Source organism: Nicotiana tabacum, chromosome 22 (genome assembly GCF_000715075.1).
Source record: "Nicotiana tabacum cultivar K326 chromosome 22, ASM71507v2, whole genome shotgun sequence".
Classification (NCBI taxonomy): domain Eukaryota; kingdom Viridiplantae; phylum Streptophyta; class Magnoliopsida; order Solanales; family Solanaceae; genus Nicotiana; species Nicotiana tabacum.
This window is the reverse complement of record NC_134101.1, coordinates 173,198,799-173,226,784: the sequence shown is the minus strand read 5'-3', so window position 1 is coordinate 173,226,784 and position 27,986 is coordinate 173,198,799. Positions and strand designations below refer to the sequence as shown.

General features: G+C 38.3%; 1 protein-coding gene across 10 annotated transcripts; it reads left to right on the top strand.

Annotated features, from left to right (window-relative positions):
- The first annotated feature begins 419 nt into the window (after positions 1–419).
- LOC107777225 (uncharacterized) lies at positions 420–27,773 on the top strand. 10 transcript variants are annotated; one of them, XM_075244769.1, is made up of 6 exons: positions 545–989; positions 2,555–3,286; positions 3,406–3,492; positions 3,576–3,638; positions 26,509–26,589; positions 27,559–27,773. In XM_075244769.1, exons 2-5 carry the CDS (start codon positions 3,031–3,033, stop codon positions 26,583–26,585), a joined length of 483 nt encoding a protein of 160 aa, XP_075100870.1. In that variant the 5' UTR covers positions 545–989; positions 2,555–3,030; the 3' UTR covers positions 26,586–26,589; positions 27,559–27,773. The 10 variants fall into 10 exon arrangements, 6 of the variants coding, with proteins under 6 accessions (XP_075100875.1, XP_075100874.1, XP_075100873.1 ...); XM_075244770.1 differs by lacking the exon at positions 27,559–27,773 and adding an exon at positions 26,840–27,544; XM_075244774.1 differs by lacking the exon at positions 27,559–27,773 and having other exon boundaries at positions 420–775; positions 26,509–27,544.
- The last annotated feature ends 213 nt before the right edge of the window (positions 27,774–27,986 follow it).

Sequence of the window (27,986 nt, the reverse complement as noted above, 5' to 3'; positions counted from 1 at the left end):
CAAAACCTATTCTAGATGAGCTCAAATGTAAAACATAACTTTCAAATATAATAAAGAATAAATCTCAATCATCAAATTGTCTAACCAACAACTAATTTAACAAACTCATTTTGCAAACTAAGATGAAGAAGAAGAAGAAACCTAAGCACAACGAAAAAGAAAGCAGCAGCGGAAAAAAAAGAAAATATATATCTGAAAATTATGCAAAAATGAATATCAATTTTCTTTTTCAAAAAAATATGTATAAATTTAATGGGCGGCTTTACCCACAGAGTAATTTGGATCCGTTGACCCACTTCTTGGTAAAACCCTCACAGTTAATTGTTCTTTTTGTGCTTCAATTTCGTTTCTCGATTACTTCTTGGCTAATTATAATATTGTCTCGATTTTTAAATTTAAAATGTCTTTCCAAATTTATGGTAAAAATCAGATATGTACTCGAAAATTGCTATGAATGTTGTGGTATTGGGTGCAATTTATTTTGAAAAAGACGTCAATCTTCAGAGACCAATCGAATCTTTTCTTACAAAATTTATGAACAAGTATAGTTAATTCTCTATAAGGCAACCTTATGATGCAAACTATGAAAAGAATAGAGAGAAAAGACAAAAAGAAATGTGCAATTTAACTACATTCAGTATGATATTCCCCTTATTAATAAGCGACAGTTTGAGGAGCTTGGGTCGTCCGGGGGTATTTTGGAAAAACAAATAAGCGACAGTTTGAGGAGCTTGGGGTCGTCCGGGGATATTTTGGAAAAACTGCGAATACTTTGGTAAAATTCAGGTGTTAATCCTACTTTAGTTTTGACACGTTACTTTACACCGCCCAAACAATCATATCTACACTCTGTTTCCTCCCAATTTCTCTACACTTTATTTCTTCTTCAAAATTTCCATCACTGCTTATCTGCTCTTCCAATTTTCCTTGTTTCTTTTAGTCTTCTCTCTTCTTGGACAGTTAATTCGCCTTGATTGTACAGTTATAAGGTGAGTTTTAGTTTCTTGTTTTCTTGATTTTTGAAATAGCTGTTGCATATAAATTGTTTAAGCTGATTAAATTATTCGTCCATCATTCTTTGTCATTCGTCCAGAAAAAACTGGGATATTTGGAGTTGTTTCCCATTTCAGTTGGGTCGAATTCAATTCCCACAATTACTCACTTAACCCCTTTGAGTATATTTGCTGATGTTGTTCTTGAAGCGTTTGGCGGGTTCAGTGATCTTGATGTATCTGTTTATGCTTTTAAAGATGTTGGAATGATTTTACCTTTTGGAACCAGAGATGAAAGACAAGGACAAATTTGAGAAAATTTTGGGTTTGTCCATGGCTTTCATTTCTTCGATGTATGGTAAAGAGCACATATCTGTATTTAGTATATGGTTCATAAAATAGTATTACTGTATTAGAGGTAAATAAGTTTAGTTGATTGTCACTATTTATGCATTCCTTGTTCTTTATTTGCATTTTTATTGTAAAAATAAACTATTAACCACTAATCGATCTTGCATATTATGTTACTGTGTTTGATGTAGCCAATCCTAAAATCTGTGTATTTACCGTTATTGTATGAGCTCTCTGATGCATTGTGGTGGCTATAAAGAATAGAGTACCTAATGATATTTTATTTAAACAAAGGAGAACTTTGATGTAGCGAAAGCGCTTGACAATATGCTTAACTGGTGACAATATATTTTATGTATTATATATCTTTATAAAGGATGTGTCATGTCTTCAACTGTTATATGCATAGTTCTTATAGTTGTCTGTAGAAGTATTCTGGGGTTTTGTGGAAAATGGATTTGTCCCATTTCTGATGTGATTTTGTGGATATATATAAAATTTTGTTGTCACTGATCAATAGATCATGCTTCTTATTATTAAAAATAAATAAAAGTAGATTGAGGTGAAACATTAAAAAGTAGTGGAAAAACAAAGTGAAGAATCAGTTCTTGAATTTGGCTCAGTAGTAATGGGGGTCTCTATTCCTATATTTGTAATAGTGATTGCCTTTCATCTCATCGCCTTTGTTCTTGCCGTCGGTGCTGAACAACGTCGTAGCACGATACCCTCTATAGCTTATATTCTGTTTTCATTGATCTTTCTTTTTTCGCTTTTGTTTCTGAACATAGGTAAAGATGGAACTTTGTGCTTGTGTGTGTGTTTTTCTGGGTAGAGTTAAAACCTTAAAGTCTGAACTTTTTTGTTTTATTTGCTTCATAGTCTAGCTATTGATTAATTTTTTGGTGTTTTTTCCCTGGGTGTAGTTAAATATTTAATTTATTTTTTCAGTTCTGGTTGTACTTAGATTGAACTTTTTGGTATTATTTGCTTTATAGTCTAGTTATTGATTAATTTTTTGGTATTTTTCCCTGGGTATAGTTAAAGATTTGATTTATTTTTTCATTTCTGATTGTAGTTAAAGATTGAACTTGTTAGTTTTATTTGCTTCATAGTCTACTGCTTTGTTGCACCAAAGGCAAAGCTGGTTGTTATGCTTTCGCCTTATTTGACTCTTATTTACATTTCTCTTCATCGTTTTGGAAATTATGCAGGGTACAATATGTATGAAGCTTATTGTTCGTATTAAGTATATCTAAATAGCGGATGATCAATTGATGACAAGCTGAGTTAGGTTTTTTGGTCAACCGTCAACAATCTTTGGCTTATGTTGTGCCAATAGAATGGCTGACTCTTATGGTTTTGCCTTATTTGGGCTCTTACTTAGATTTTTTTTTTACCGTTATGAAAAATCTGTGGATGCTTTATTTCTCTCCATTTTCTTTTGTATAATATTTTTATAAAATTCTTATTGAAAAAAGGTGCAGCCTTGAAATTACATGACTTTACTCTTTATGTTTTGCTTTCATGTATTTATAGTATACTAAGTGTTATCTGTTGTTCCTTTTTAAATATTTGAAGAAAATAATGTACGCCAATGTTCATGTATGGTCTTTTATCTTTGTTTCAAACTAATAAAAAGTTGCAAAAGTGATTGGCTGACACTTATAAAACTTAAATTTCTTCGTGAATGGATCGTCAACAAAAAAGAAAACAACCTTGCATAACAACAGAAAATCGCGATAAGAATGCGAAGTGGCATGAACTATATCATGACATGGACACGGCTAAAAAGAACGCACTTCTACTGCAACGCCGCCTCAAAAAGAGAGAGGCAACAACTAATCGTCTTCTTGGAAGTAGAAAATCTGTCAATCTTGCTGAATCAATGTCTGCAATTCAGGGTGATGTTATTATTAGAGGCTCTTGTTCTATTTCAAAAATAGGTTAGAATATCAAATTCATTATTCCTTATTTCCTCGCATATGTGTCTTCTGTATGAGTGTGTATGCGCAGTGGTTACTCTCCTGCAATCTCTATGTTTACAAATTATATTTTATTGCAGTTGCAACTGATCATGAGATTTTTACGCCTCTAAATGTGCTTGACAAATGGAAAAATGTGATTCATCCTATTTCTATTTTTGAAAAGGGTAAGCCTATAAATCTGTTATGACCATTTATTTTTCTTCGTTTACTATGCGCAAATATTTAATTGGCAACTATCTTGAACCAGGTTCGACATCAAGTACTTTAGGTAAATCAAGTGCTCCAACTACTGAAATAGTTCTGCTCGATGGTTAGTATCAACAAAACACTTTAACTCTATTGTTCCTTTTTTCTTCTTTTCTATTCCTTAAGGTTGTTTGATATATGCAGGTCACGTAAAGAATAAGAGAAATATGACTAATATTATGCGATTATTCCCTGATTATGTGCCGTTAAAAAAAGTTTCGAACTGTAAATTCTGCTTCGCAAAAAAATTTCAATATGAATCACCTGGATTTTGTTGTGGCCGCGGTTCAGTTAAGTTAACTTCTGAGAGAATGGCACCTAGACTGAGAAATTTATATACAGGAATTTGTGCAAAATCCAAGCACTTTCAGATATGCATTAGAACATATAACAATCTGTTTGCTTTTACCTCACTTGGTGCTACTTATGACAAAGATTTAGCCAAGAAAAATCGTGATATATATACATTTAGAGTTCAGGGAAAAATGTATCATGTCACACCCCCTTTTTAACAAACTCACTAACCCTCTTAAAAATAAAAGAAATTTGTAAAGCTCAAAAGGGTTTTTAATTAAAAAAAGTGAAAAACATTGTGTTTAAAAGGAAATAACTCAGAGTCGCCACCTGACATTGATTTCGGTGTGCCAGGTCACCGTTTTTTTTTAAAAAAAAATAATTTTTCCTTTAAAACACTTTAGACTCCAAAACATAAGTCCGCACCAGAGATTAGGGTAAGGGGATTCATTTGACTCGGGGAGAAGGTGTTAGGCATTCCCCGAGTCTCGTAGCTAGTACGGTTGCGTACATGATCAAGTTGGCTTTTAAAAATATTCGAATTGAGGCGAAAAACACAGAAAAAGAAAAATAAACACACAAGAGGCTCGAGATCGTCCCCAAATAGATTAAACTAAACAATAAAATAATAATATCCTATACTATGTTCACTCTACCATGTCCGTCACGGCCTTCAATTACATTCACTTAGGGGCATACCCCTGATAAAAGAACACAAAATATATATATATATACAAACCCTACGGGGCATTCCCCTGATGAATTAACTAACTAAAAGGGACGACCTTTCGCCTCGAACGAACAAATCCTAAAGAATGCCTACCCAGGTGTGGTCGGCCTAAAGCATGCTCCTAACGTTCAATGAAAGAGCTAACAATAACTAAATAGAAACATTAAAGTGAGTCACATTAAACACAATTCCGTCATCTTTCAACTTTCACTTTCGTGGCCCCTTTAATTCAACTCGGCTAATTAACTCAACTTCCTCCCTTAATTGATTCATGAAATAGTCCAATTCAATCACGGCAAGCAAATTAGATTCTAGACACTAATTAAGATAAATGTCACATTCCCATTAATGAATCATATACGAACTTTGATTACTTCAAAGAGAGCATCAATAGAAACATACCAACAAATAATCACATAATAGAATTAAAGGATTTAAGAAAAGAGAAAAGGGATTGGAACTCACAGAGAACAAACTTATAACGTTAACAGATAAACGTCGAGAGAATCCTACTGCTTACGCTGACTAGAAAAGTGAACTGCGCCGGCGTCCTCGACGAAACTCAACTCATTCGAACCTGTTTGGTCGACGACGGACGTTAGATCTGTTTTGGTATTTTTGAGCTGTTCTTTAGTAAATTTTCATGGAGCTTCAAAAGGCGATTTCAATGGAGTTTCATGGACTGGCTCTCCTCTACTTTTGTCCGTCCCCCTACTACTCTACATGTGTGTGCGTTCCTGAGCAGCTGCTGCTCTCTCATTTCTAGTGAGTATGTTGGTGACGGAAGTGAGATAGAAACGAGAGAGAGAGAGAGAGAGAGAGAGAGAGAGGTAGGGGTCGTTTTCCAGCGAGTTTCGATTTAAAGATGAAGAAGAAGATGATGAAGGAGCAGGGGTCGTTTGGCTGTGTACGGGGTGGTCGTTTGGGGTGGCTGCGAGCTTGTTGGCGATTTTGTGTTGTGAGATAAAAGCTGTGAATTGTTGTGTGAGGGGGTGGCTGCTCGATGGATGGGGGGCTGTGTTTTCCGGCGAGAGATCCGACGATGGAGGGTGGCTTGCGGCTGGTCCCTTTTTCAAGATTAGGAGTTGAAAACCTGGGTTAGGGTTTCTATAATTGGTATTTTATATGAAGGTGGGAAGGGATGATGGCCATTGGATTAGAAGGAAATAAATGGCTAGGATTAAATCTTGCACATAAATGGGCTAATGGGCTAAGAATAATTAAATTAAACTACCTTTTGGGCCTACAAATTTTCTTGTTGGACAAAGACAAACTCAAAAATCTTACCAAAATATTAATTAAACTTAGTTAAGTATATAAATAAAATTTAAAAATGAAACTACCCATTTTTGTATTTTTACATGTTATATCAATAAAGTAAAAAGCAAAGAAAATAGGCTAAAGTCATGATAAAATTAAGACACCATGAATAAAAATATACGAGTTGATCTTAAACTAAAGATAAAAATATAGAAAAGCGATAAACACGATAAATAAAACTATTTATATTTATTATTTTTTTGCTTTTTTTATATCTTAAGACTAAAAGTAAAATGATTAAAATTATATTAAAATAAAGTCAAGTAAATATTTTAAAAATATTAAAATACTAAAACTAACTTTAAAATTTGTGCGGGTCAAAAATTACGTGCTTACAGCTGCCCCTCTTTGCTTGGAAACACGAAGAGTTTTCGGAGCAAAGAACAATAAGCAACGTAATTGATTTATGACCCGACGCTTATTCAAAAGGAAATAAAGGTGGCTAAAAAGATTGTGACCGAGCCCTGGTATCTGAGCTGCCTACATATCCTTGGCTATAAAGGAATCAGGCCACGTGTAGTTCAGAAGTGAGAAGGATGATGGAGTACCGAGGTGGAGAGTCGAGTGAAGTGCCGCCGAGGTTCTGGTCCGCGGTTCCGGCCATTACATCAAAAATAAAAGAAAAAAAATTACAGCAAAAGTAAAAGAAAAATACAAGGTCCTATCTACTTCTTGTCTTGAATTTTCCGTGAATCTCTACTTGATCTTTAACATGAGAACGAAAAATGGATCCTATTCTTCAGGCGGGCTCCTGATGCTTCTTGAATTTGCGAATTAAAAGTAATTCTGAAATGAATTCCCTTGTTATCCAGGTGGGTGCCCGATTACTAAACTTGAAACTGTTTTCCCTCGTTATCCAGGTGGGTGCCTGGTTACCAACAACTTGAATTGTATTCCCTCATTATCCAGGTGGGCGCCTGATTACCAACAACTTGAATTGTATTCCCTCGTTATCCAGGTGGGCGCCTGATTACCAGAAACTTGAATTGTATTCCCTCGTTATTCAGGTGGGCGCCTGATATTGCAACAAAACAGACAAAACAAAAGAAATTTTTCTGGCCCAATTTGGGATCTGGGCATATTTGTGAGTGTTAATCGGATCATGTTACCTATAGAGCTCTAAGAATTCAAAAGCTAAATCACATTATCCAGGAGGGCCCTGAAAACTTCGAATTAAACCTCCTCTAAAACTTAAAACTAAATTCCATTATCCAGGAGGGTCCTGAAAGCTTTAAAACTAAGTCCCATTATCCAAGAGGGTCCTGAAAAATTTAAAAACTAAATCCCATTATCCAGGAGGGTCCTGAAAATTTAAAAACCAAATCCCATTATCCGGGAAGATCCTGAAAGATTTAAATTAAATCTCATTATCCAGGAGGGTCCTGAAAATTTAAATTAAATCCCATTATCCAGAAGGGTCCTGAAAATTTAAAAACTAAATCTCATTATCCAGGAGGGTCCTGAAAGATTTAAATTAAATCCCATTATCCAGGAGGGTCCTGAAAATTTAAAAACTAAATCCCATTATCCAGGAGGGTCCTAAAAATTTAAAAACTAAATCTCATTATCCAGGAGGGTCCTGGAAGATTTAAATTAAATCCCATTATCCAGGAGGGTCCTGAGAACTTTTTAAAATTAAATTCCATTATCCAGGAGGGTCCTGAAAATTTAAAAACTAAATCCCATTATCTAGGAGGGTCCTGAGAATTTAAAAACTAAATCCCATTATCCAGGAGGGTCCTGATAACTTTTTAAAATTAAATCCCATTATCCAGGAGGGTCCTGAAAATTTAAATTAAATCCCATTATCCAGGAGGGTCCTGAGAATTGAGAATGAACTTACCTGAGCCATGCTCTCATCTTGGAGGAATCTGAACAGAATTTCTTGCTCCACGAACCATGCCTTTTTCATGGGAGGTTCCTGTGGATTAACAAATTTTCTTGCCCCTATTTCAGACAAATAAAATCTTGATAGTTTGAAAATGTGGTGGTTAGTTTGTGGCATCCTTGCTGAGTGTCTGCTTCCGCCACTGCCATGCTTTATTCTGATTAGCTGCTTCGGGCTAGCAAGAAGTTGTTTGGCCTTTTGATTGTAACTGGACCACAAAACCTCTACATGACCTGAATCTCTCACACTCACTTGTTGCATTGTATTTTCATTTTGAAAGTTGTTGAACCCTTGTATTTTCTCAAAATTCAAGATTCCCTTGATTGCTTGAACCTCAATTATCACCATACTGCTTACTCTAAATCAAGTCAATTGTGATGTGCCTGGCCGGACTCCGCTTTGTGCAATTTAGAAGCTGGTAGTAGGCTTTGAAATCCTTTCCTGCTGGTTCAACAAGGTCTGACTCAAAAGAGACCCATAAAGATAGACTCAAAGAATAGAGTGAAATGAATTTTGACAAAAGGAACAAAGGAAAATTTTGAGCACAGATGACTATATGAAGAAGAATGAGAAAAGAAGACTTATCTGAGGGAAGCAGCCAGCTCCAATGATCATGACATGCATTTCGGATTGATCAGCCTAATCCGTCCAACCAATCATACTTTCAGTTCATGTCTTGTCTTCATACTTCAAAATCGGGCTTTCACCGATCCAAATTCTTTGTAAAGTCATGAGCCTCGTTCGACTTGTAGTGCCCCAAAGGTTTTTCACCAACAAGCCTCTCTCATGTGTTCATCTCTCAACTCACCATCGCCTTATGGTGCCCGCGAGGGTTTTCACCAATAAGACTCTCTCATTTTAAATTTTCTCTCAGCTCACCATCGCCTTACGGTGCCCGTGAGGGTTTTCACCAATAAGACTCTCTCATTTCTTCAACTTTCATTTGTGCCCATGATCAAAGTGTTACCCATGATGTAAATCATACCTCTGTCTCGCTTGACCTGACATCCTCAAAGATTGATTAGAAGGTCTTTCTTTGGACCGTAATGTAGGCTTTTGGACAGGGTTAGAAAGAAAGGGTGGCATGAAGGCTCAAACTAATTTAAGATGAAAAGGGGTTAAAATTACAACTTTTGGAATCAAATCTTTTCGAAAACCCAAACTTCTGCCCCAGTTTCTTTGAGTCTGGGGAATTTTAATTTTTATTTTGATGGGACCGAACTGTGAGGCTGCCTACGTATCCTTAAAAGGAATCAGGTCGAACGTAGTTCAAAAGGAAGTTGCTTTTTTTTGGTTGCTTTTCTTTTCTTTTCTTTTCCTTTTTTTTTCATTTTTCTTCTCTAATCTGTTACTGATTCCAAAAGAGGGGTATGAAAGAAAATAAATAAGGCTCAAAAGGGATATAAAGGATAAAAAATGATTGGGTAGCAGAACAAAATGCCTTCGTCATTTCAACTTTGAACATGCCAAGTACAAAATACAACTGACGGTAAGCAAAGACATCATACATAGTACTTTTTAACTGCATCAGAATTAATAATCATATCTACACATTTGCCTTCTATGTCTGTTAAATACAAAGCACCATTGGGCAACACTCTTGTCACTATGAACGGCCCCTGCCAGTTTGGGGCGAACTTGCCTTTAGCTTAAGCCTGATGAGGAAGGATGCGTTTCAATACCATCTGGCCCACTTCGAATTTCCGAGGACACACCTTTTTGTTGTATACTCTTGCTATTCTCTTCTGATACAATTGACCATGACATACTGCAGCCAACCTTTTCTCATCAATCAAACTCAACTGCTCCAGCCGGGTTTTAACCCACTCATCATCATCAATTTCAGCTTCTGCAACGATCCGAAGGGATGAGATCTCAACTTCTGCAGGTATAACTGCCTCAGTTCCATATACCAGAAGATAAGGAGTTGCACCTACTGAAGTGCGAACAGTAGTGCGATAACCCAGTAAGGCGAAAGGCAACCTTTCATGCCACTGCCTAGAACCTTGAACCATCTTACGAAGTATCTTCTTTATGTTCTTGTTAGCAGCCTCAACAGCTCCATTTGCCTTGGGGCGATACGGAGTGGAGTTCCGATGCATAATCTTGAATTGTTGGCATACCTCTTTCATCAAATGACTGTTGAGATTAGCAGCATTGTCTGTGATGATCACCTTGGAAATTTCGAACCGACAAATGATATTTGAATGAACAAAATCCACCACCTCCTTCTTGGTCACGGACTTGAAAGTTACAGCTTCGACCCACTTGGTAAAGTAATCAATGGCCACTAGAATAAACTTATGCCTGTTTGAAGCTGCCGGCTCAACTAGTGCAATGACATCCATGCCCCAAGCAACAAAGGGTCAAGGTGCAGACATTGTGTGTAACTCAAATGGGGGAGAATGAATCAAATCACCATGTACCTGGCATTGATGACACTTACAAACAAAACTGATACAGTCCCGTTCCATGGTGAGCCAATAATAACCTGCTCGAAGTATCTTCTTTGCCAAGACATACCCGTTCATGTGTGGCCCGCAATTTCCAGAATGCACTTCGGCCATGATAGTTGCAGCTTCTTTAGCGTCTATGCACCTCAGTAGTCCTAAATCCGGAGTCCTCTTGTACAAGATTCCTCCACTCAAGAAAAATCCACTAGCCAGACGTCGAATAGTTCTCTTTTGGTCACCTGTAGCATGTACTGGATATACCCCCAACCTGATGTATTCTTTGACATCGTGGAACCAAGGTTCGCCATCAATTTCCTCTTCCACCACATTACAATAAACATGTTGATTATGAACTTGGATGTGCAAGGGGTCGACATAAACCTTGTCCGGATGATGTAACATTGACGCCAGAGTGGCCAAGGCATCAACAATCTCATTATGAATCCTGGGAATATGTCTAAATTCAACCGACCTGAACCATTGACAAAGATCATACAGACACTGTCAGTATGGTATGAGCTTCAAATCTCGAGTCTCCCATTCTCCTTGAATCTGATAAACCAGCAAATCTGAATCTCCCAAAACCAGTATTTCTTGGACTCCCATGTCTACAACTAACCTCAAACCTAGAATGCATGTTTCGTACTCGGCCATATTATTGGTGCAATGAAATCGAAGCTGGGCAGTTACAGGGTAGTGTTGCCCTGTTTCAGATATGAGTACAACCCCTACTCCGACACCCTTCATGTTAGCAGCTCTATCAAAGAAGCGTTTCCAACCTGGCTTTTCATCTCGGTCAGCCTCGTCAACACACATGACCTCTTCATCAGGAAAATAAGTCTTCAGTGGCTCATATTCATTATCCACCGGATTCTCGGCCAAGTGGTCGGCCAAGGCTTGGGCCTTCATCGCGGTCCGAGTCACATAGATGATGTCAAACTCAGTAAGTAAAATCTGCCACTTCGCCAGTCTTCCCGTGGGCATAGGCTTCTGAAAGATATACTTTAGAGGATCCATGCGGGAAATGAGGTAAGTAGTGTAGGACGACAGATAATGCTTCAACTTTTGTGCCACCCAAGTCAGGGCGCAACATGTTCTCTCAAGCAGAGTGTACTTAACCTCATAGGGAGTGAACTTCTTACTGAGATAATAGATTGTTTGCTCCTTCTTTCCCGTGATGTCATGTTGACCCAATACACAACCAAAGGAATTATCCAAGACTGTCAAATAGAGAATTAAAGGTCTTCCAGGCTCTGGTGGGACCAGTACAGGTGGATTCGACAGGTGCCTCTTAATCTTATCAAATGCTTCTTGACATTCGTCAGTCCACTTGACCGCAACATTCTTCTTCAGTAGCTTAAAGATGGGCTCACAGGTTGTCATAAGTTGAGCAATAAACCTGCTGATGTAATTTAACCTTCCAAGCAAACTCATCACCTCTGTTTTATTCTTTGGCGGTGGTAACTCTTGAATGGCTTTGATCTTCGATGGATCTAACTCAATTCCGCATCTACTAACCACGAATCCCAGCAACTTCCCTGACGGGACACCAAATGCACATTTCGCTGGATTGATCTTGAGGTTATACCTGCGGAGTCTTTGGAAAAACTTCCTCAAATCCTTAACATGGTCAGACTGCTTCTTTGACTTTATGATCACATCATCTACATAAACCTCAATCTCCCTGTGTATCATGTCATGAAATATGGTGGTCATCGCCCTCATATAAGTTGTCCCAGCATTCTTCAAACCAAATGGCATTACCCGATAACAAAATGTTCCCCATGGCGTGATGAACACTGTTTTTTCTGCATCTTCCTCATCCATCAAGATCTGGTGATATCCCGCGTAACAGTCCACAAAAGGCCCAATCTCATGCTTGGCACAATTATCGATCAGAATGTGAATGTTCGGCAATGGAAAATCATCCTTTGGGCTTGCTTTGTTAAGATCACAGTAATCAACACAGACCCTGGTCTTACCATCCTTCTTTGGTACTGGCACAACATTGGCTAACCAAGTGGGATATCGAGTGACCCGAATGACCTTTGCAGTAAGTTGCTTTGTGATTTCTTCTTTGATCTTCACACTCATATCAGTCTTGAACTTTCGCAACTTTTGCTTGACAAGAGGGAATGCTGGATCAGTTGGCAATTTATGAACTACCAGATCAGTGCTCAGGCCTAGCATATCATCATATGACCATGCAAAGACATCTTTGTACTCAAACAATGTTTTGATTATATTTCCTCCTTAACTTGCGGTTCTAAATGCACACTTATCTTGGTTTCCTTAACATTATCCTGGTCCCCTAAATTGATTGTTTCGGTCTCACTCAAATTAGGCTTTGGTTTTTCTTCAAATTGTTTTAGCTCTTTACTAATTTCCTCAAATGCTGCTTCTTCATCATATTCTATTTCATCATCATATTCTACTTCTTGGATTGTTATTTTGGAATTAGATTGGCTTTTAAGACTCGACTGAAAACTCTTCATGCATGTCATGTCACTGCAACCAGCATAAAAAGAACTGTACAAAAGAAAAAAGAACAAAATAAAACACTATTAAGAATAACGGAAAACGGAAAATTGCATTTCATTGAAAATAAAAGGATAGAAGGGTTTGAACATCAAAACAAGCAAAAACTAAAAATCTGGATTACAACCCTGGAATAACCCAGATAATAGAAAGGAACACAAAGCAAACTACCAAAACTCCTTCCTGGTGGGGAGAGGAGTAGATTCACAATTGCTAAGCTTCACGTTTGGGCCAACGAGCTGCACATCTGCTTTACTAGAGCTTTCACCAACTTCTACCATATTGACCTCTTCGAACAGACTTTGGAACCTCTTGATCAGCTCTTCATCAACATCGACCACAGGTTTTGGGATTAAGGAGGTTGGAGGCTTTTCGGCCCCTGGCTTGACAAAAGACTTAGAGATGTGTGGGACGGGCTTGGGGAGCGACCATACCTTCTGTTTCAGATTTTTAACCCTTTTCACGTCCTTCTCTGTGGGCATGAATCCCAAACCAAATATACAAAGATTCCCACTGGGGCGCACTGGATGCACAATACCCTGTAGAGATGAGACCAGACCCTTGCTCGGCACAAAACCATTCTTCAACATTTCATTCGCAACCATGACGGACGCGGAGGATAGCTTAGGACCCGGAATGCATTTTCCTTCAGGAATTTTCTCAAGAGACACTGTTTCGAAAGTCTGATAGACCCAAGGTCCCTTATCATCTTCAGCTTCGATGAACGGAACAATTGATCATTACAGGCTGACAAGTCCTCATCACCGTGCACAACTATTTCATACGTGTCCCATTCAAACTTCACCATTTGGTGCAGAGAAGATGGGATTGCCTTAGCAGCATGTATCCAGGGCCTGCCTAACAACAAATTGTAGGAGACAGCCACATCTAACACTTGGAATTCCATAGTACAATCAACAGGCCCTATCGACAATTCGAGCATTATATCTCCCACAGAATCTTTACCTCCCCCATCAAAGCCTCGAACACACACACTGTTCAAGTGGATTCTTTCGGTGCCAATCTTCAGTTTTTGCAGAGTAGACAGGGGACAAATATTCCCACTAGAGCCATTATCAACCAAAACCCTTGAGACAACAGAATCTTCACACTTCACTGTGAGATAAAGAGCTCGATTGTTTTCTGTACCCTCCATAGGAATTTCATCGTCCGAGAAAGTGATCCTATTTGCTTCGAAGATCTTGCTAGCTATCTTTTCCAAGTGGTTCACTATGATCTTATCAGGAACGTGTGCCTCATTTAAAATCTTCATCAAGACCCTGCGATGTTCATCTGAATGTATCAACAAAGACAAAAGAGAAATCTGAGCTGGTGTTTTCCTTAACTGCTCCACAATGGAATAATCCTGCGCTCTTATCTTTTTCAGGAACTCCTCAGCCTCTTCCTCAGCGACCAATTTCTTTACTAGCATTGGGCTATCCTTGAATGGCTTGGCTTTCCTTAATTCTTCTGGGGCGAAACATCTCCCAGAACGAGTCAATCCTCCAGTTTCATTGACTTCTTCCTCTATTTCTTTTCCTTTGTATGTCACTATCACTTGTTTATAATTCGACAGAACAGCCTTGGCATCCACCACTGGGAGCTGGGTTACTGGTTTAATGATGATAGGGGTAGTAAGAGCCCCCTTCACAACTATGACAGGCTTACTTGAAATCCCTGGTACTACCCCTTTTGAACTTTCCGGCCTTGCCCCGATATCTTTCGACAGCCCTTTCACGACCAACACTGGTGGTTTCAAATTGAGTGAGCTCGGCTTTTCTGTCATCCCTTCAACTGTCAAGGGCGTTGCTTTGGTAGAGTCTGGAGCTTTAACCAAATTGCTTTCACTGGCCCGAATTATCATGACGAACTTAGAAGACTTTTTGGGCTCCCCATCCTTGTGAACTATTTCAATCATGTGCGTCTCTGCATGGGCTAGAAAAGGCTTTTGTTGATATTTGGCGCATCTAGGCTTTGGACTATAATTTGGTTTGTATCAATGAGCTCCTGGATTGCCCGTTTCAAATGCCAACACTTCTCTATGTCAAGCCCTGGAGCATCAGAACAATAGGCGCATCTTAGGGAATAACCGAGGTTTTTTGGAGGGGGATTTGGTATCTTTGACTCAATCGGCCTCAAGACGTCCAACTGCCTTAACCTTTGAAACAGACTAGCATAGGACTCTCCAAGTGGGGTAAAAGTTTGTTTCCGCTGCTGCCTCTCTTTCCTATACTCTGGCCTTGATAGAAAATTTGAACTAGTGGGGTTTTGATAGGGTTGCGGGGGTGGATAGGTATTTTGTGAAGCTGGGTAGATATTCTGCGGAGCTGGAGCATGCCATTGCGGGTAAGGAGTGGGTTGAGCATATGACTGTACGTGGTGAACAAGATATTGGGATGGCCTGGCTGAGTATTGGGGGTTTTGTGGGGAAAATTAATGTTGAGGTAGATTATATGGAGCTTGGGCGTAGGCTTGGGGTCGGGGTCGAGGATGGATGTACTGATGAGGTGAACCCCTTTAGCCATGCCATGATCCGGAGACAAACATGGCAACATCTTCCTTCTTCTTCTTGCCTAGCAAACTTCCGGTACCACTCTGGATTGCCTGGGTGGTTGCTTTTATAGCAGAATAGCTCATGATCTTACTCGACTTGAGCCCCTCTTCCACCATTTCTCCCATCTTTACCACATCATTGAAAGACTTACCAATGGCTGAGATCAAGTGGCCATAGTAAGTGGGCTCCAAGGCTTGAAGAAAATATTTAACCATCTCGTCTTCTTCCATCGGAGAATTGACTCGTGCAGCTTACTCCCTCCATCAGAACCCATATTCTCTAAAGCTTTCACTGGGTTTCTTTTCCACCTTGGTCAAAGATAGGCGGTCTGGAACAATGTCTATATTGTACTGAAAGTGTCGGGCAAAGGCCTGAGCCATATCGTCCCAGGTGTACCACCTGCTGGCGTCCTGGCGGGTGTACCATTCTAAAGCTGCCCCACTCAGACTTTGGCTGAAGTATGCCATTAGTAATTCATCTTTTCCCCTGGCGCCTCTCATTTTACTGCAATAACCTCTTAGATGAGCTATATGATCCCCGTGTCCGTCATACAAGTCAAACTTGGGCATCTTGAACCCGGTAGGCAATTGGACATCGGGTAACAAACACAAATCCTTATAGGCCACACGCACTTGGTTTCCCAACCCTTGCATATTTCTCAATGATTGCTCCAGAATCTATACCTTCCTAAACATCTCTTCTTGCTCTGCATTCTTGGGTGGTTTGTCAGTTTCAACATGAGGCTCAAATTTGGGAGTGTAAGAGTAAGGATCTGGGACTTTGAAGTTGGGCTCCGGTGCATAGTAGTGGGCATCTGTAGCGGGGAATGCGGGCTCATTAGAGGATCGGTGGAGGGTAGCTTGTGGAGGGGGTACAAAAATAGGAGCAAATGTCGGAGCAGGGTATGAGGTTGTTTTGGCTGGCGGAGCATGAACAGTTTGGGCTGAAGTGCCGGGGTAATTGTGGTAAGGGGTAAAGCCAGGTGCGTGTTGTGGGGAAAGATCAATGGTATTTGGCATCTAGGATTGAGAGAGTGGTGGAATGGAAGCAGGGTTTTCTGTGTAGTTGGTAGGGAACGAGGGTGGAGGGTGTCCCTTAATCCAGGCTTGATACATTTCTGCCATCTGATGCCTCAACCTCCGGACCTCCTCTTGCAGTTCCAACTCCGGCTCAACAATCTCCCTTGGTGGGTCTACAACTCCAGTGTCTATTTCCCTGCTAGCCATAACTATTTGATGCTTTGATCGGGTGTTGTATGGATGACTTGCCATGATGCCAACAAACTAACCACCTTCCTGAAACTTAATAGAGATAATAACGGACAACAACACAAAACCACCATGTTAACGTTAGAGCATTTATCAAATAATAATATCACCTTACATGCAATGCACCTAGTAACGATTAACGGTTCTAAAATGGCTTTGAGGGTCGCAGGGTCATATGGCATCATCCCAATTTGCTCATTTCAATCCCTTCTTCTCTTTCTTTTCCAACACCTCTTATCACTCTTTTCTTTTTCTTTCTCTTTTTATTTTGAACCAAAAATGATTTTATCGAACCCGATGTAGGTTGCCTATGTATCATGTCCCTCATGAATCAGACCAAGCGTACTTCTAGAGAAGTGCTGGAAAATAAACTGAAAACAAAATCTTTTTGGGATTTTCATTAAAATACAAAGGGAAATACGATAATGAAAGACATGACAGACTCAACTACACTACGACAGACTCTGACACTACCTAAAGGACTCAGTACTTCTAGACAAGACACGAAAGTAAAAGACAACATACGAAAATCTCAAAACACCTAAATAAAATAACTCCTCAATAGGCTCCTGAATGCGACGCTCCTAGCTGGGATGATCCTGGGCTGTCCGTCATGCTCAAACTCTGTAACATGCCTCGTAAAGAAACACCGATGCTGGGAATAAAGGCTCTGGTGTATGCCCCCGCATCCTGAAGGCCGACCCTAAACAAATACTGGCCATGCTGCTCCACGTTTGCTGCCAATCCCGCTAACTGAGACTTTATCAACTCAAGCTTATCCCAGGGATCTTGGTCAGATGCCTCCTCAAAATCATCTGTCTGAACTGCCCGACCCCTAAGTTGTGCTGGCAATGGGGTGCTGACCCCTAGCAGGACGGACTGTAACCAAATCAAGTACTCCTGAGTACACTCGGGCTTGCCGACGTCCTCTACTAATGTAGTTTTCTTCATCCTCTTTGCATTGTTCCAGTATTGCACATACTTGATTTCATCAGCCGCTTTTTTGCTAAAATTTATGATGTGCCTCCGAAGATTCAAAATTGGAGGCTCCTCTTGTCTTCTGCCCAATTGTCGCATTACCCTAACGGGAGTGTACGGTTTGACACACTTGAGTCCTAGCAGCATCAGGAAAGGCTGCATGAGGCACCCTACCAAGATATCATCCAAAGGAAAGCCCACAAAACATTCCCATTTGTCCTCAAACCGAGGAACTCAATCCAAGCTGTGACGCCTACTGGGTACGTAAACTTAGGAGATTTCATCCTACGTTCGATGCATACCACCCGATCCCTCAAGGCACGGTCGATGGGACAAAGTAAGGAAGCGGTGTGCAAATGCTCCATCATCCACAACTATAGCGAAAGGTTACTTCCCTCAAAATATATGACACCTCCCTTAACCTCACTCAGGGCTCGGTACAACTCTGCTAAGATCATCGGCACAACGGTAACGGTTTTGCGTTGCTTCTCATGAAATAGTGCCATTACCACTGACTGTAGACGGGTGCTAATGTGCCTCTCATCTAATGGAAAACCCAATAATCCCAACAAAGCAAGGCTGAAAGCTTCGAGGCGACGTCTTTGCCACTTTGCCTTGGTTGTGCAGAACTCATCCCAAAAGATATCAAAATTATCCTGTGGTCCAAATCTAGCAAACAAATAATCCAAGGATATCCAGGATTGCTTGAGACATTTTAAATGCTTATTATCTTTCAGGCCCAGGTCGCTGAGGAATCTTGTCCTAGAGTGGTCTCGGGGAAGTATCATGTCCTTGCCTATATAGCTTAAACGAGTGAGACCAGACATTTCCGCCAAGGTAGGAGTCATCTCACACTCTCCAAATCTGAAAATCAAATTTAGCGGATCCTAATAAGTCAGCATCGCCTCCACTAAGTCTGGGCGGAGTGTGATATCAAGAAGGGAAGTTAGGGTGCCCAATTTCTGCATTAACTCATGCTGCTTTAACGATGAAAACATTTTCCACCACTTGATCAACTTCCTAGGAATCTTTACTACCATCAGCACTTTGGATCGAATCAGCGGGTCCATACCTGAATGAAGCAAACATGGTTAGCGGCTCGGGACACTACGTGACCCCACCACATTTCCTAGTCGACAAATGCAGGACACAACTTGGCTATATTTGCAAAATGGCCTAAGTGACTGAAAGTGGCTATTAGCGCAAACTTGACAAAGTTGACCCCTAATGCATGAGAAATACTCCATTTAAAGCTTACATGACTCTAATATCCCGACAATCATGGTCTTAAAAATTACTTTGCAGAAATGGACCCTTTTTTGCAAAAATGGCCGATGTGGCCAAATGTGGCTAGGGACGCAAACATGACATGGATGGACCTTAAAGTGATATGACACCGAGTTATAAACTCAAGATCCTAAGACATGGGTAATTGAGCCACTCTTGCGAAAATAACCCTATTTTGCAAGAATGGCCGATGTGGCCAAAAGTGGCTAGACATGCAAATTTGACAGGAATGAACCTTAGAATTAAGAGGAAACTTTATTGTAGACTCAAGATCCTAAGACGAGATAACAAACTACTTTGAGAAAACTTCTATTTTTGCAAAAACGACCAAAGTGGACAAATATGGCTATACATGCAAGATTTGACTACGACCCCGGAAGCCAAGAACCTAGGACCTAATAGGAAGACCGTACCCTATGTGGGTTTCCTACGTATCCCGCCCTAGAAGACGAGAATCAGGTTCGCATAGTTCGGGAAGATTGGTCATGGGAGAAAGCCTTTTTTTTAAAAAATGCAACTAATTTGGAAAAACCATATTTTTTGTCTTTTTGAGAAATGATGGAAAAGGTAAACTCTTTTTGGATTTTCTTTTCTCCTTTTTTTTGAATTTTTGGAAAATGATGGAAAATGTAAAATCTTTTGGATTTTCTTCTTTTTTTTCTTCTTTTTTTTTTTGAATTTTTGGAAAATAATGGGAAAATGTAAAAAAAAATTGGATTTTTCATTTTCATTTTTTTAAAAAAAAAAGTAGTGAAAGAAAAATATAACTGGACCCTATTTTCTTTGTCTTTCACCCTTCTTTCCCAAGCATCGGTCCGCCAAATGACCTTTTTATCCTCAAAGGATGCAACATGTATCACATATGGATGATTGAATGTCTTTTTGGACCACGGACCCATTTTGACAAAATTTTGATAGGCTTCCTACAAAGGGACACGGTACCTGGGACCGAGCCCTGTTAGGTCTAAATGACATGATGCAAAAAAAAATGACCTAAAGGCTGACCTAAGTTTGGAGTTCACTAACAAGGCAATTCGGGGGAGCGTATGGTAGATGGTGGCTGCTCAAGCTTTCCACCCACTCCATACATCCGACGGCCCCTCCTCCTAAATTAAGGGTGACTCAACAAAGAGTTCGTGCACGCGACGCGTACTCCGAGACTTGTTGCAGAAAGAAGACCCATGGTTATGCACATGATGACAGTTTATAAAGCAGTAACACATAAAGGAAAAACTGTAAACAAATAAGCAACTAGCAAATAAAAACGATATAAACAAAATAAAAAGCAAACAAAACACATAAAAACCTCAACTGAATATCCTAAAAACCATCAAGATCAAGTACTAGCTCGAATCTGCGAATCCCCAGCAGAGTCGCCAGAGATGTCAGACCTCCTTTTTAACAAACTCACTAACCCTCTTAAAAATAAAAGAAATTTGTAAAGCTCAAAAGGGTTTTTAATTAAAAAAAGTGACAAAACATTGTGTTTAAAAGGAAATAACTCAGAATCGCCACCTGACATTGATTTCGGTGTGCCAGGTCACCGTTTTTTTTAAAAAAAATAATTTTTCCTTTAAAACACTTTAGACTCCAAAACATAAGTCCGCACCAGAGATTAGGGTAAGGGGATTCATTTGACTCGGGGAGAAGGTGTTAGGCATTCCCCGAGTCCCGTAGCTAGTACGGTTGCGTACATGATCAAGTTGGCTTTTAAAAATATTCGAATTGAGGCGAAAAACACAAAAGAAAAATAAACACACAAGAGGCTCGAGGTCGTCCCCACCTAGATTAAACTAAACAAGAAAATAATAATAGCCTACACTATGTTCACTCTACCATGTCCGTCACGGCCTTCAATTACATTCACTTAGGGGCATACCCCTGATAAAAGAACACAAAAATATATATACAAATCCTTCGGGGCATTCTAATAAAGAACACAAAAATATATATACAAACTCTACGGGGCATTCCCCTGATGAATTAACTAACTAAAAGGGACGACCTTTCGCCTCGAACGAACAAATCCTAAAGAATGCCTACCCAAGTGTGGTCGGCCTAAAGCATGCTCCTAACGTTCAATGAAAGAGCTAACAATAACTAAATTGAAACATTAAAGCGAGTCACATTAAACACAATTCCGTCATCTTTCAACTTTCACTTCCGTGGCCCCTTTAATTCAACTCGACTAATTAACTCAACTTCCTCCCTTATTTGATTCATGAAATAGTCCAATTCAATCAAGGCAATCAAATTAGATTCCAGACACTAATTAAGATAAATGTCACCTTCCCATTAATGAATCATATACGAACTTTGATTACTTCAAAGAGAGCATCAATAGAAACATACCAACAAATAATCATATAATAGAATTAAAGGATTTAAGAAAAGAGAAAAGGGATTGGAACTCACAGAGAACAAACTTATAACGTTAATAGATAAACGTCGAGAGAATCCTACTGCTTACGCTGACTGAAAAAGTGAACTGCGCCGGCGTCCTCGACGAACCTCAAATCATTCGAACCTCTTTGGTCGACGACGGACGTTGGATCTGTTTTGGTATTTTTGAGCTATTCTTTAGTAAATTTTCATGGAGCTTCAAAAGACGATTTCAATGGAGTTTCATGGGCTGGCTCTCCTCCACTTTTGTCCGTCCCCCTACTACTCTACATGTGTGTGCGTTCCTGAGCAGCTGCTGCTCTCTCGTTTTCGGTGAGTATGTTGGCGACGGAAGTGAGACAGAAACGAGAGAGAGAGAGAGAGGTAGGGGTCGTTTTCCGGCGAGTTTCGGGATGAAAATGAAGAAGAAGATGAAGGAGCAGGGGTCGTTTGGCTGTGTACGGGGTGGTCGTTTGGGGTGGCTGCGAGCTTGTTGGCGATTTTGTGTTGTGAGATCAAAGCTGTGAATTGTCGTGTGAGGGGGTGGCTGCTCGATGGATGGGGGGCTGTGTTTTCCGGCGAGAGATCCGACGATGGAGGGTGGCTTGCGGCTGGTCCCTTTTTCAAGATTAGGAGTTGAAAACCTGGGTTAGGGTTTCTATAATTGGTATTTTATATGAAGGTGGGAAGGGATGATGGCCATTGGATTAGAAGGAAATAAATGGCTAGGATTAAATCTTGCACATAAATGGGCTAATGGGTTGGGAAGAATGGGCTAAGAATAATTAAATTAAACTACCCTTTGGGCCTACAAATTTTCTTGTTGGACAAAGACAAACTCAAAAATCTTACCAAAATATTAATTAAACTTAGTTAAGTATATAAATAAAATTTAAAAATGAAACTACCTTTTTTTTTGTATTTTTAAATGTTATATCAATAAAGTAAAAAAGCAAAGAAAATAGGCTAAAGTCATGATAAAATTAAGACACCATGAATAAAAATATACGAGTTGATCTTAAACTAAAGATAAAAATATAGAAAAGCGATAAATATGATAAATAAAACTATTTATGTTTTTTTTTACTTTTTTTATATCTTAGGACTAAAAGTAAAAAGATTAAAATTATATTAAAATAAAGTCAAGTGAATATTTTAAAAATATTAAAATACTAAAACTAACTTTAAAATTTGCGCGGGTCAAAAATTACGTGCTTACATATCACTTTATAGATGATTTATATCCTAAAGAGAGAAGGCTGAGAAACTTACAACTGTACTTTTATGATAATGACAACGAGATTGGAAATAGAATGGCTTGTTTCGACAAAATAAATGAATTAATAGTGAAAGAACTGATGGACATACTAAAAGATAATCCATACTCAATTTTTCTGCGATCTTTAACAGCCATTCCAAACTTGCAAAACTTTCATATTGCATTGAGTTGTGATGCTGGATTGGATTAACGAGTATATAATTTGCCTACTACAATTGAGATTGCAGCAATATGGGTTGATGAGAATGATAGTGGTGCTACTCATGCACCACATGTTCAGATTTATACTCATAGCGACAACACACATAAAGTAAACTATTATTTTGAATGTTATAATCCTTTACAGTACCCGTTATTATTTCCATTTGGCCAAGGCGGATGGCATTGTGGTATTAAAAAGCTTTGCGACCCAGAAAATATTCCTAGAAATTGCACCTTATTTAAATCTGAACAATTTCCAAATATAAAAAAGTTTAGCTCTGTTGATGGATATCTTGATATGGAAGCTCAAAATCTTGAACAAGGAAAAAACAAAAGAGATGTTGTTCAGTTCGTGAATACTATTGTTATAAGCTCCAAATAAGAAATGATGATGAAGATGAAATTCTACATACAGGGAGATTATTTCATCAATATTCAATTGATGAGTATATAAAATTGGAGACACAAAGATTAAATTTTATTTCATTCAATCAAGATTTGTTTAGAATGAATGTACTACAAGGACTTCTTGATGTATTACAACTTGGTGAAAGGGATGCTTCCAACATTGGAAAACAAACATTTCTACCAAATTCCTTTATAGGCGGCCCTAGAGATATGCGTCAACGTTACATGGATGCTATTGCGTTGGTACAACATTTTGGGAAACCTAATCTATTTATAACCATGACATGTAACCCATCTTGGATGGAAATAGAAGAACATTTATCATCAAGTGATGAGGAACAAAATAGACCTGATTTGATTAGTCGAGTGTTTCAGGCCAAAATAGAAGAGCTGAAAATAGATATATTAAAACGAAATATTTTTGGCAAAGTTGCTGCTTTTATGTATACTGTGGAATTTCAGAAACGAGGCTTACCCCATGCTCATTTTCTTATTATATTAAGTAATGAGCACAAACTGTTGACAACTGAGGCATATGATGATATAATTAAAGCAGAATTGCCAGATAGTAATAGACAACATTGCGCAAACTTGTTCTTAAGCATATGATGCACGGCCTTTGTGGTAGTTTAAACCCGACAAATTATTGTATGAAAAAAGGTTTCTGCAAATTCAAATACCCGCAAAAGTTTGTCGATCAAACATCAAAAGGAAATGATTCATATCCTATATACAGAAGACGAAACACAGGGGAAGTTGTGCATGTGAGAGGGCAAGATTTAGATAACTCTTAGGTTGTTCCATACAATTCATATTTACTTGGCAAATATAATTGTCACATAAATGTAGAAGTTTGCTCTGACATCAAAGTCGTGAAATATCTTTATAAGTATATTTGTAAAAGACATGACGAAATTGAATTCAGTGTGCAAAATAATGATGCAAACATAGAGATAGATGAAGTAAAAGAATACCGGACTGCCAGATGGGTATCACCTCCAGAAGCCTTATGGCATCTCTTTGGTTTTTCCATTAGTGAAATGTCTCCAAGCGTTTATCGTCTTCAGCTACATCTTGAAGTCCAACAATTTGTTTCCTTCAAGAGCAATGTTGATATAAATACGATCGTAAACAATCTGATGATCAAAAAAATGATGTTAACAGAATTCTTCTATATGAACCAAACTGATGAAGATGCTATAGAGCTGAATTTACTGTACAAGGAATTCCCTGAATATTTTGTGTGGTCCTCCAGTGACAAATTCTGGGCACTTCGAAAACAACGCTCTGCTATTGGTCGAATCGTAACGTGTCATCCAACAGAAGGTGAACGGTATTATCTCAGATTACTACTAATGCATGTGCGTGGACCGAAATCATATAACGATCTTTTGACAGTAAACGGAGAATCTTTTAGTACTTTCAGGGAGTCAATGGAGAAAAGAGAATTTTTACATGGTAATAATAGTTAGGTAGAATGCATGTCTGAAACAGCAAGTTATCAGCTGTCATACAGCTTAAGACGTTTATTTGCTACATTATTAGTCTATTGTAATCCTACTAATCCAAGACAATTATGGGAGCAATTTGAAGAGTCGATGACTGAAGACTATAAAGTACTGCAAACTAATGAAAGAAAACAAATACGATACCAAGCTTTGAATCATATCAACGACATTTTACATTCGATGGGCCACGATGTGAATGAGTATGAACTCATCCCAGAAACTATCCGGCCTTCAACAACAACAAAAGAAGCAAAAGAAGTTCATTTTGAAAAATCTATTACTGTAAGTGAAGAAGACGTGTTATTACATACGAGATTAAACAAGAAACAACTGACAGCATATAATGTGATTACTGATAGAATATTTTCGAACAAAGCAGGTGCTTTCTTTGTCGATGGTCCAGGAGGAACTGGAAAAATATTTTTATACCGTGCTTTACTGGCAAACTGTACGATCTATGGGATATATAGCCTTGGCAACAGCTACTTCAGGTGTTGTTGCTTCTATTCTCCCAGATGGACGTATTGCACACTCACACTTTAAAATTTCTATTAATATTGATGAACATTCCAGTTGTAACATTAGCAAACAAAGTGCACTAGCAGGTTTAATACTAGATGAAAAATTGATTGTATGGGATGAAGTATCTATGGCAAATAAAAGAATGCTAGAAGTTTTTGATTTTCTTCTAAAAGATCTCATGAATACAAATGTTTTATTTGGTGGGAAAGTTGTTGTCTTAGGAGGTGACTTTAGACAAATTCTTCCTGTTGTGCGAAATGGAAAGAAAGAAGATTTCATCAATGAAAGTTTGTTATATTCTAGAATTTGGTATGAACTTGAAAAATTACAATTGTCTGAGAATATGAGAGCAAAAATAGATCCTCCATTTTGTGATTATTTGATGAGAATTGGAAATGGATATGAACAAGCTAGCTCAACAAACAAGATTAAATTTTTTGATTCTTTGGTTATCCCTTTCACAACTGAAAGAGAATCTTTAGATAAGCTATTTACAATAACATATCCAGATTTGAATCTGTTCTACTCCAACACATTTTGTACAAATTCTCATGTAATTTTGACTAAAAAAAATGATTTTGTCAATGAAATCAATGACATGCTTATTGACCAATTTCCAGGAAAACTAAGAACATTTATCGTCATTGATGAAACCACTAAATTAAATAATCAAACACAATTTGAAAATTTATTACAGAGTTTAAATCCTCCAAGCTTGCCTCCTTATAAATTATCTTTGAAAGAGAATTGCCCGATTATGTTACTGCATAACTTAAATCCATATGAAGGTTTATGTAATGACATACGACTGACCTGCTATGATTTTAAAACCCATGTGATAAGTGCTAAGATTTCAACAGGTAACTTCAAAAATACGCATGTATTTATACCGAGAATACCGTTATTATCATCACAGGATGAAAAATGCTCGTTCCATTTAAGAGAATACAATTTCCAATAAGATTGTGCTTTGTTATGACTATAAATAAAGCATAGGGTCAGACATTAGATTTTGTAGGAATTTATTTGCGGGAACCTGTATTTTCGCATGGTCAACTTTATGTTACTTTATCAAGAGCTAAAAGTTCGAACTGCGTAAAGTTGCTGATTCGACCACCTACGCCAATAAGCGATGATGATCATTCTACATGTAACATTGTTTATGATGAAATCATTCAAAAGGCAGCGGGCTGATGTTTTCGACATAAGATGATCCTGTAGGTTTTCTGTTCCTTCCGTACTTCATTATTCTGTATGCACATGTTTTTCCATGTCTTGCTTTTGATAAAGTATTTTGTGTAACCTTTTTTCTTTCTTATTCCAGTTGCCGACACAATAGCTTTCAACTCAAGAAATGAAGCAAAGAAATGTCAAAATGAGGTTACTGGGCAAATTAGTTAACTCGGTAATCCAAGTGCCAACTACATGGCTTCTCATTCTCTTACTCTTAATTTTACTATGTTATCTACAATTGAAAATTTGCCTATGCTTTCATATGATCATCAGCTAAAAATCATTGGATGGTAATCCAGTTTTAGTGATTGACTACAGATTGCCAAGGGCCTCTATGTAAAACAGTAGGAAAATCTGATACTTGCTAACATTGCCTCAATCTGCTTGAGGATTTACAATTTATTCTATACTTTCACTGACAGTATCGCAAATGGTGCTGGATTTGTAGTTGCATGTGGCTTTTGGGTGCAAATTCAGCTACTACTGGTTTTAGAATATTGGATATGAAGTACTGAACCCGAACAAATCTGTACCTAATCCTATGTAACTCAGAATGATTTCATCTTGCTGTTTGTTATACTTGATAACATCACTGATTCTTGAGCTGCCAATAGAGATTCATCTCTTCGGAAGAGTAATACCAAGTCTCGCCCTACACATTCGTGGTTTGAAAAAGATAGCCTATTTATTTTGGATGAGGAGGAGCAAGGTGAAAAGCAGCAGTGCGCTGTTGCTGCTTCAAAAAGTTCCCACAACTTCTCTTTTATGCCAGATAATGAAGTCATCATGCGACACCATAACATTGCTTAGAAACTCTACTCCAATGTCAACCAAATTATGTTACATGTGTGAAAGAAGCTCTGTTTGATATTTATGCTCTTTGTTTGTGCTTACAACCTTGGCTTCTGTGAAGTGGCATATTTCTATTATGAAAAGTTATAATGTTTAACTTATGTGATATCTGGTCCTTTTTTCCTTAAGTTGCCTTCATGGTTATAATTTGGCTAGATTTTAATATTATTTTTCTTCAAGTAATATTTTGGATATCGTTAAAGGAGATAAAAGCTCATACAATAATCTCCGACCATTCAGATAAGTTCATATTCCTAGCTCACTTTAAATGTGGTTCACGTTATCGCAGTTCCAAATGAAACCTGACTTATGGAGGGCTCACTTGACTTGAAAGATCACAGGGATGAAGATGACAACAATGAGAAGATACTAAGTGTGAGCACGTGATTTTTGTTTTGCGCGACAGTCGCTCCAAAAGAATAAAAATTGGTCCTGCTGTACAATTTTGGATTTCTGTACGGCACTTTGTTGATTTATTTGTGACTTTTGCCCGTTTTTATTTATTTATTTATTTAAAACAAAATACAAAATGTGTGGGTCATGCATAATCTGAACCGTAACATGGTTGTTAAATAGAAAAGCATAAACAGGCAACTTTGTCCGTGATTTTGTTTTGTTTAATTTTACCTGTTTTGAATTATTTTAATGTGTGTGCAAATAATTGTATTAGGTGTTTATTTTAATTTAATTTTACTTAGTTTTGTATTTTATAATAAA

Coding starts and splice junctions, on each gene's coding strand:
- LOC107777225 (XM_075244769.1), top strand. CDS start 3,031: ATGGATCGTCAACAAAAAAGAAAACAACCTTGCATAACAACAGAAAAT. Junction 3,287..3,405: donor TTGTTCTATTTCAAAAATAG/GTTAGAATATCA, acceptor ATTTTATTGCAG/TTGCAACTGATCATGAGATT. Junction 3,493..3,575: donor TATTTCTATTTTTGAAAAGG/GTAAGCCTATAA, acceptor ATCTTGAACCAG/GTTCGACATCAAGTACTTTA.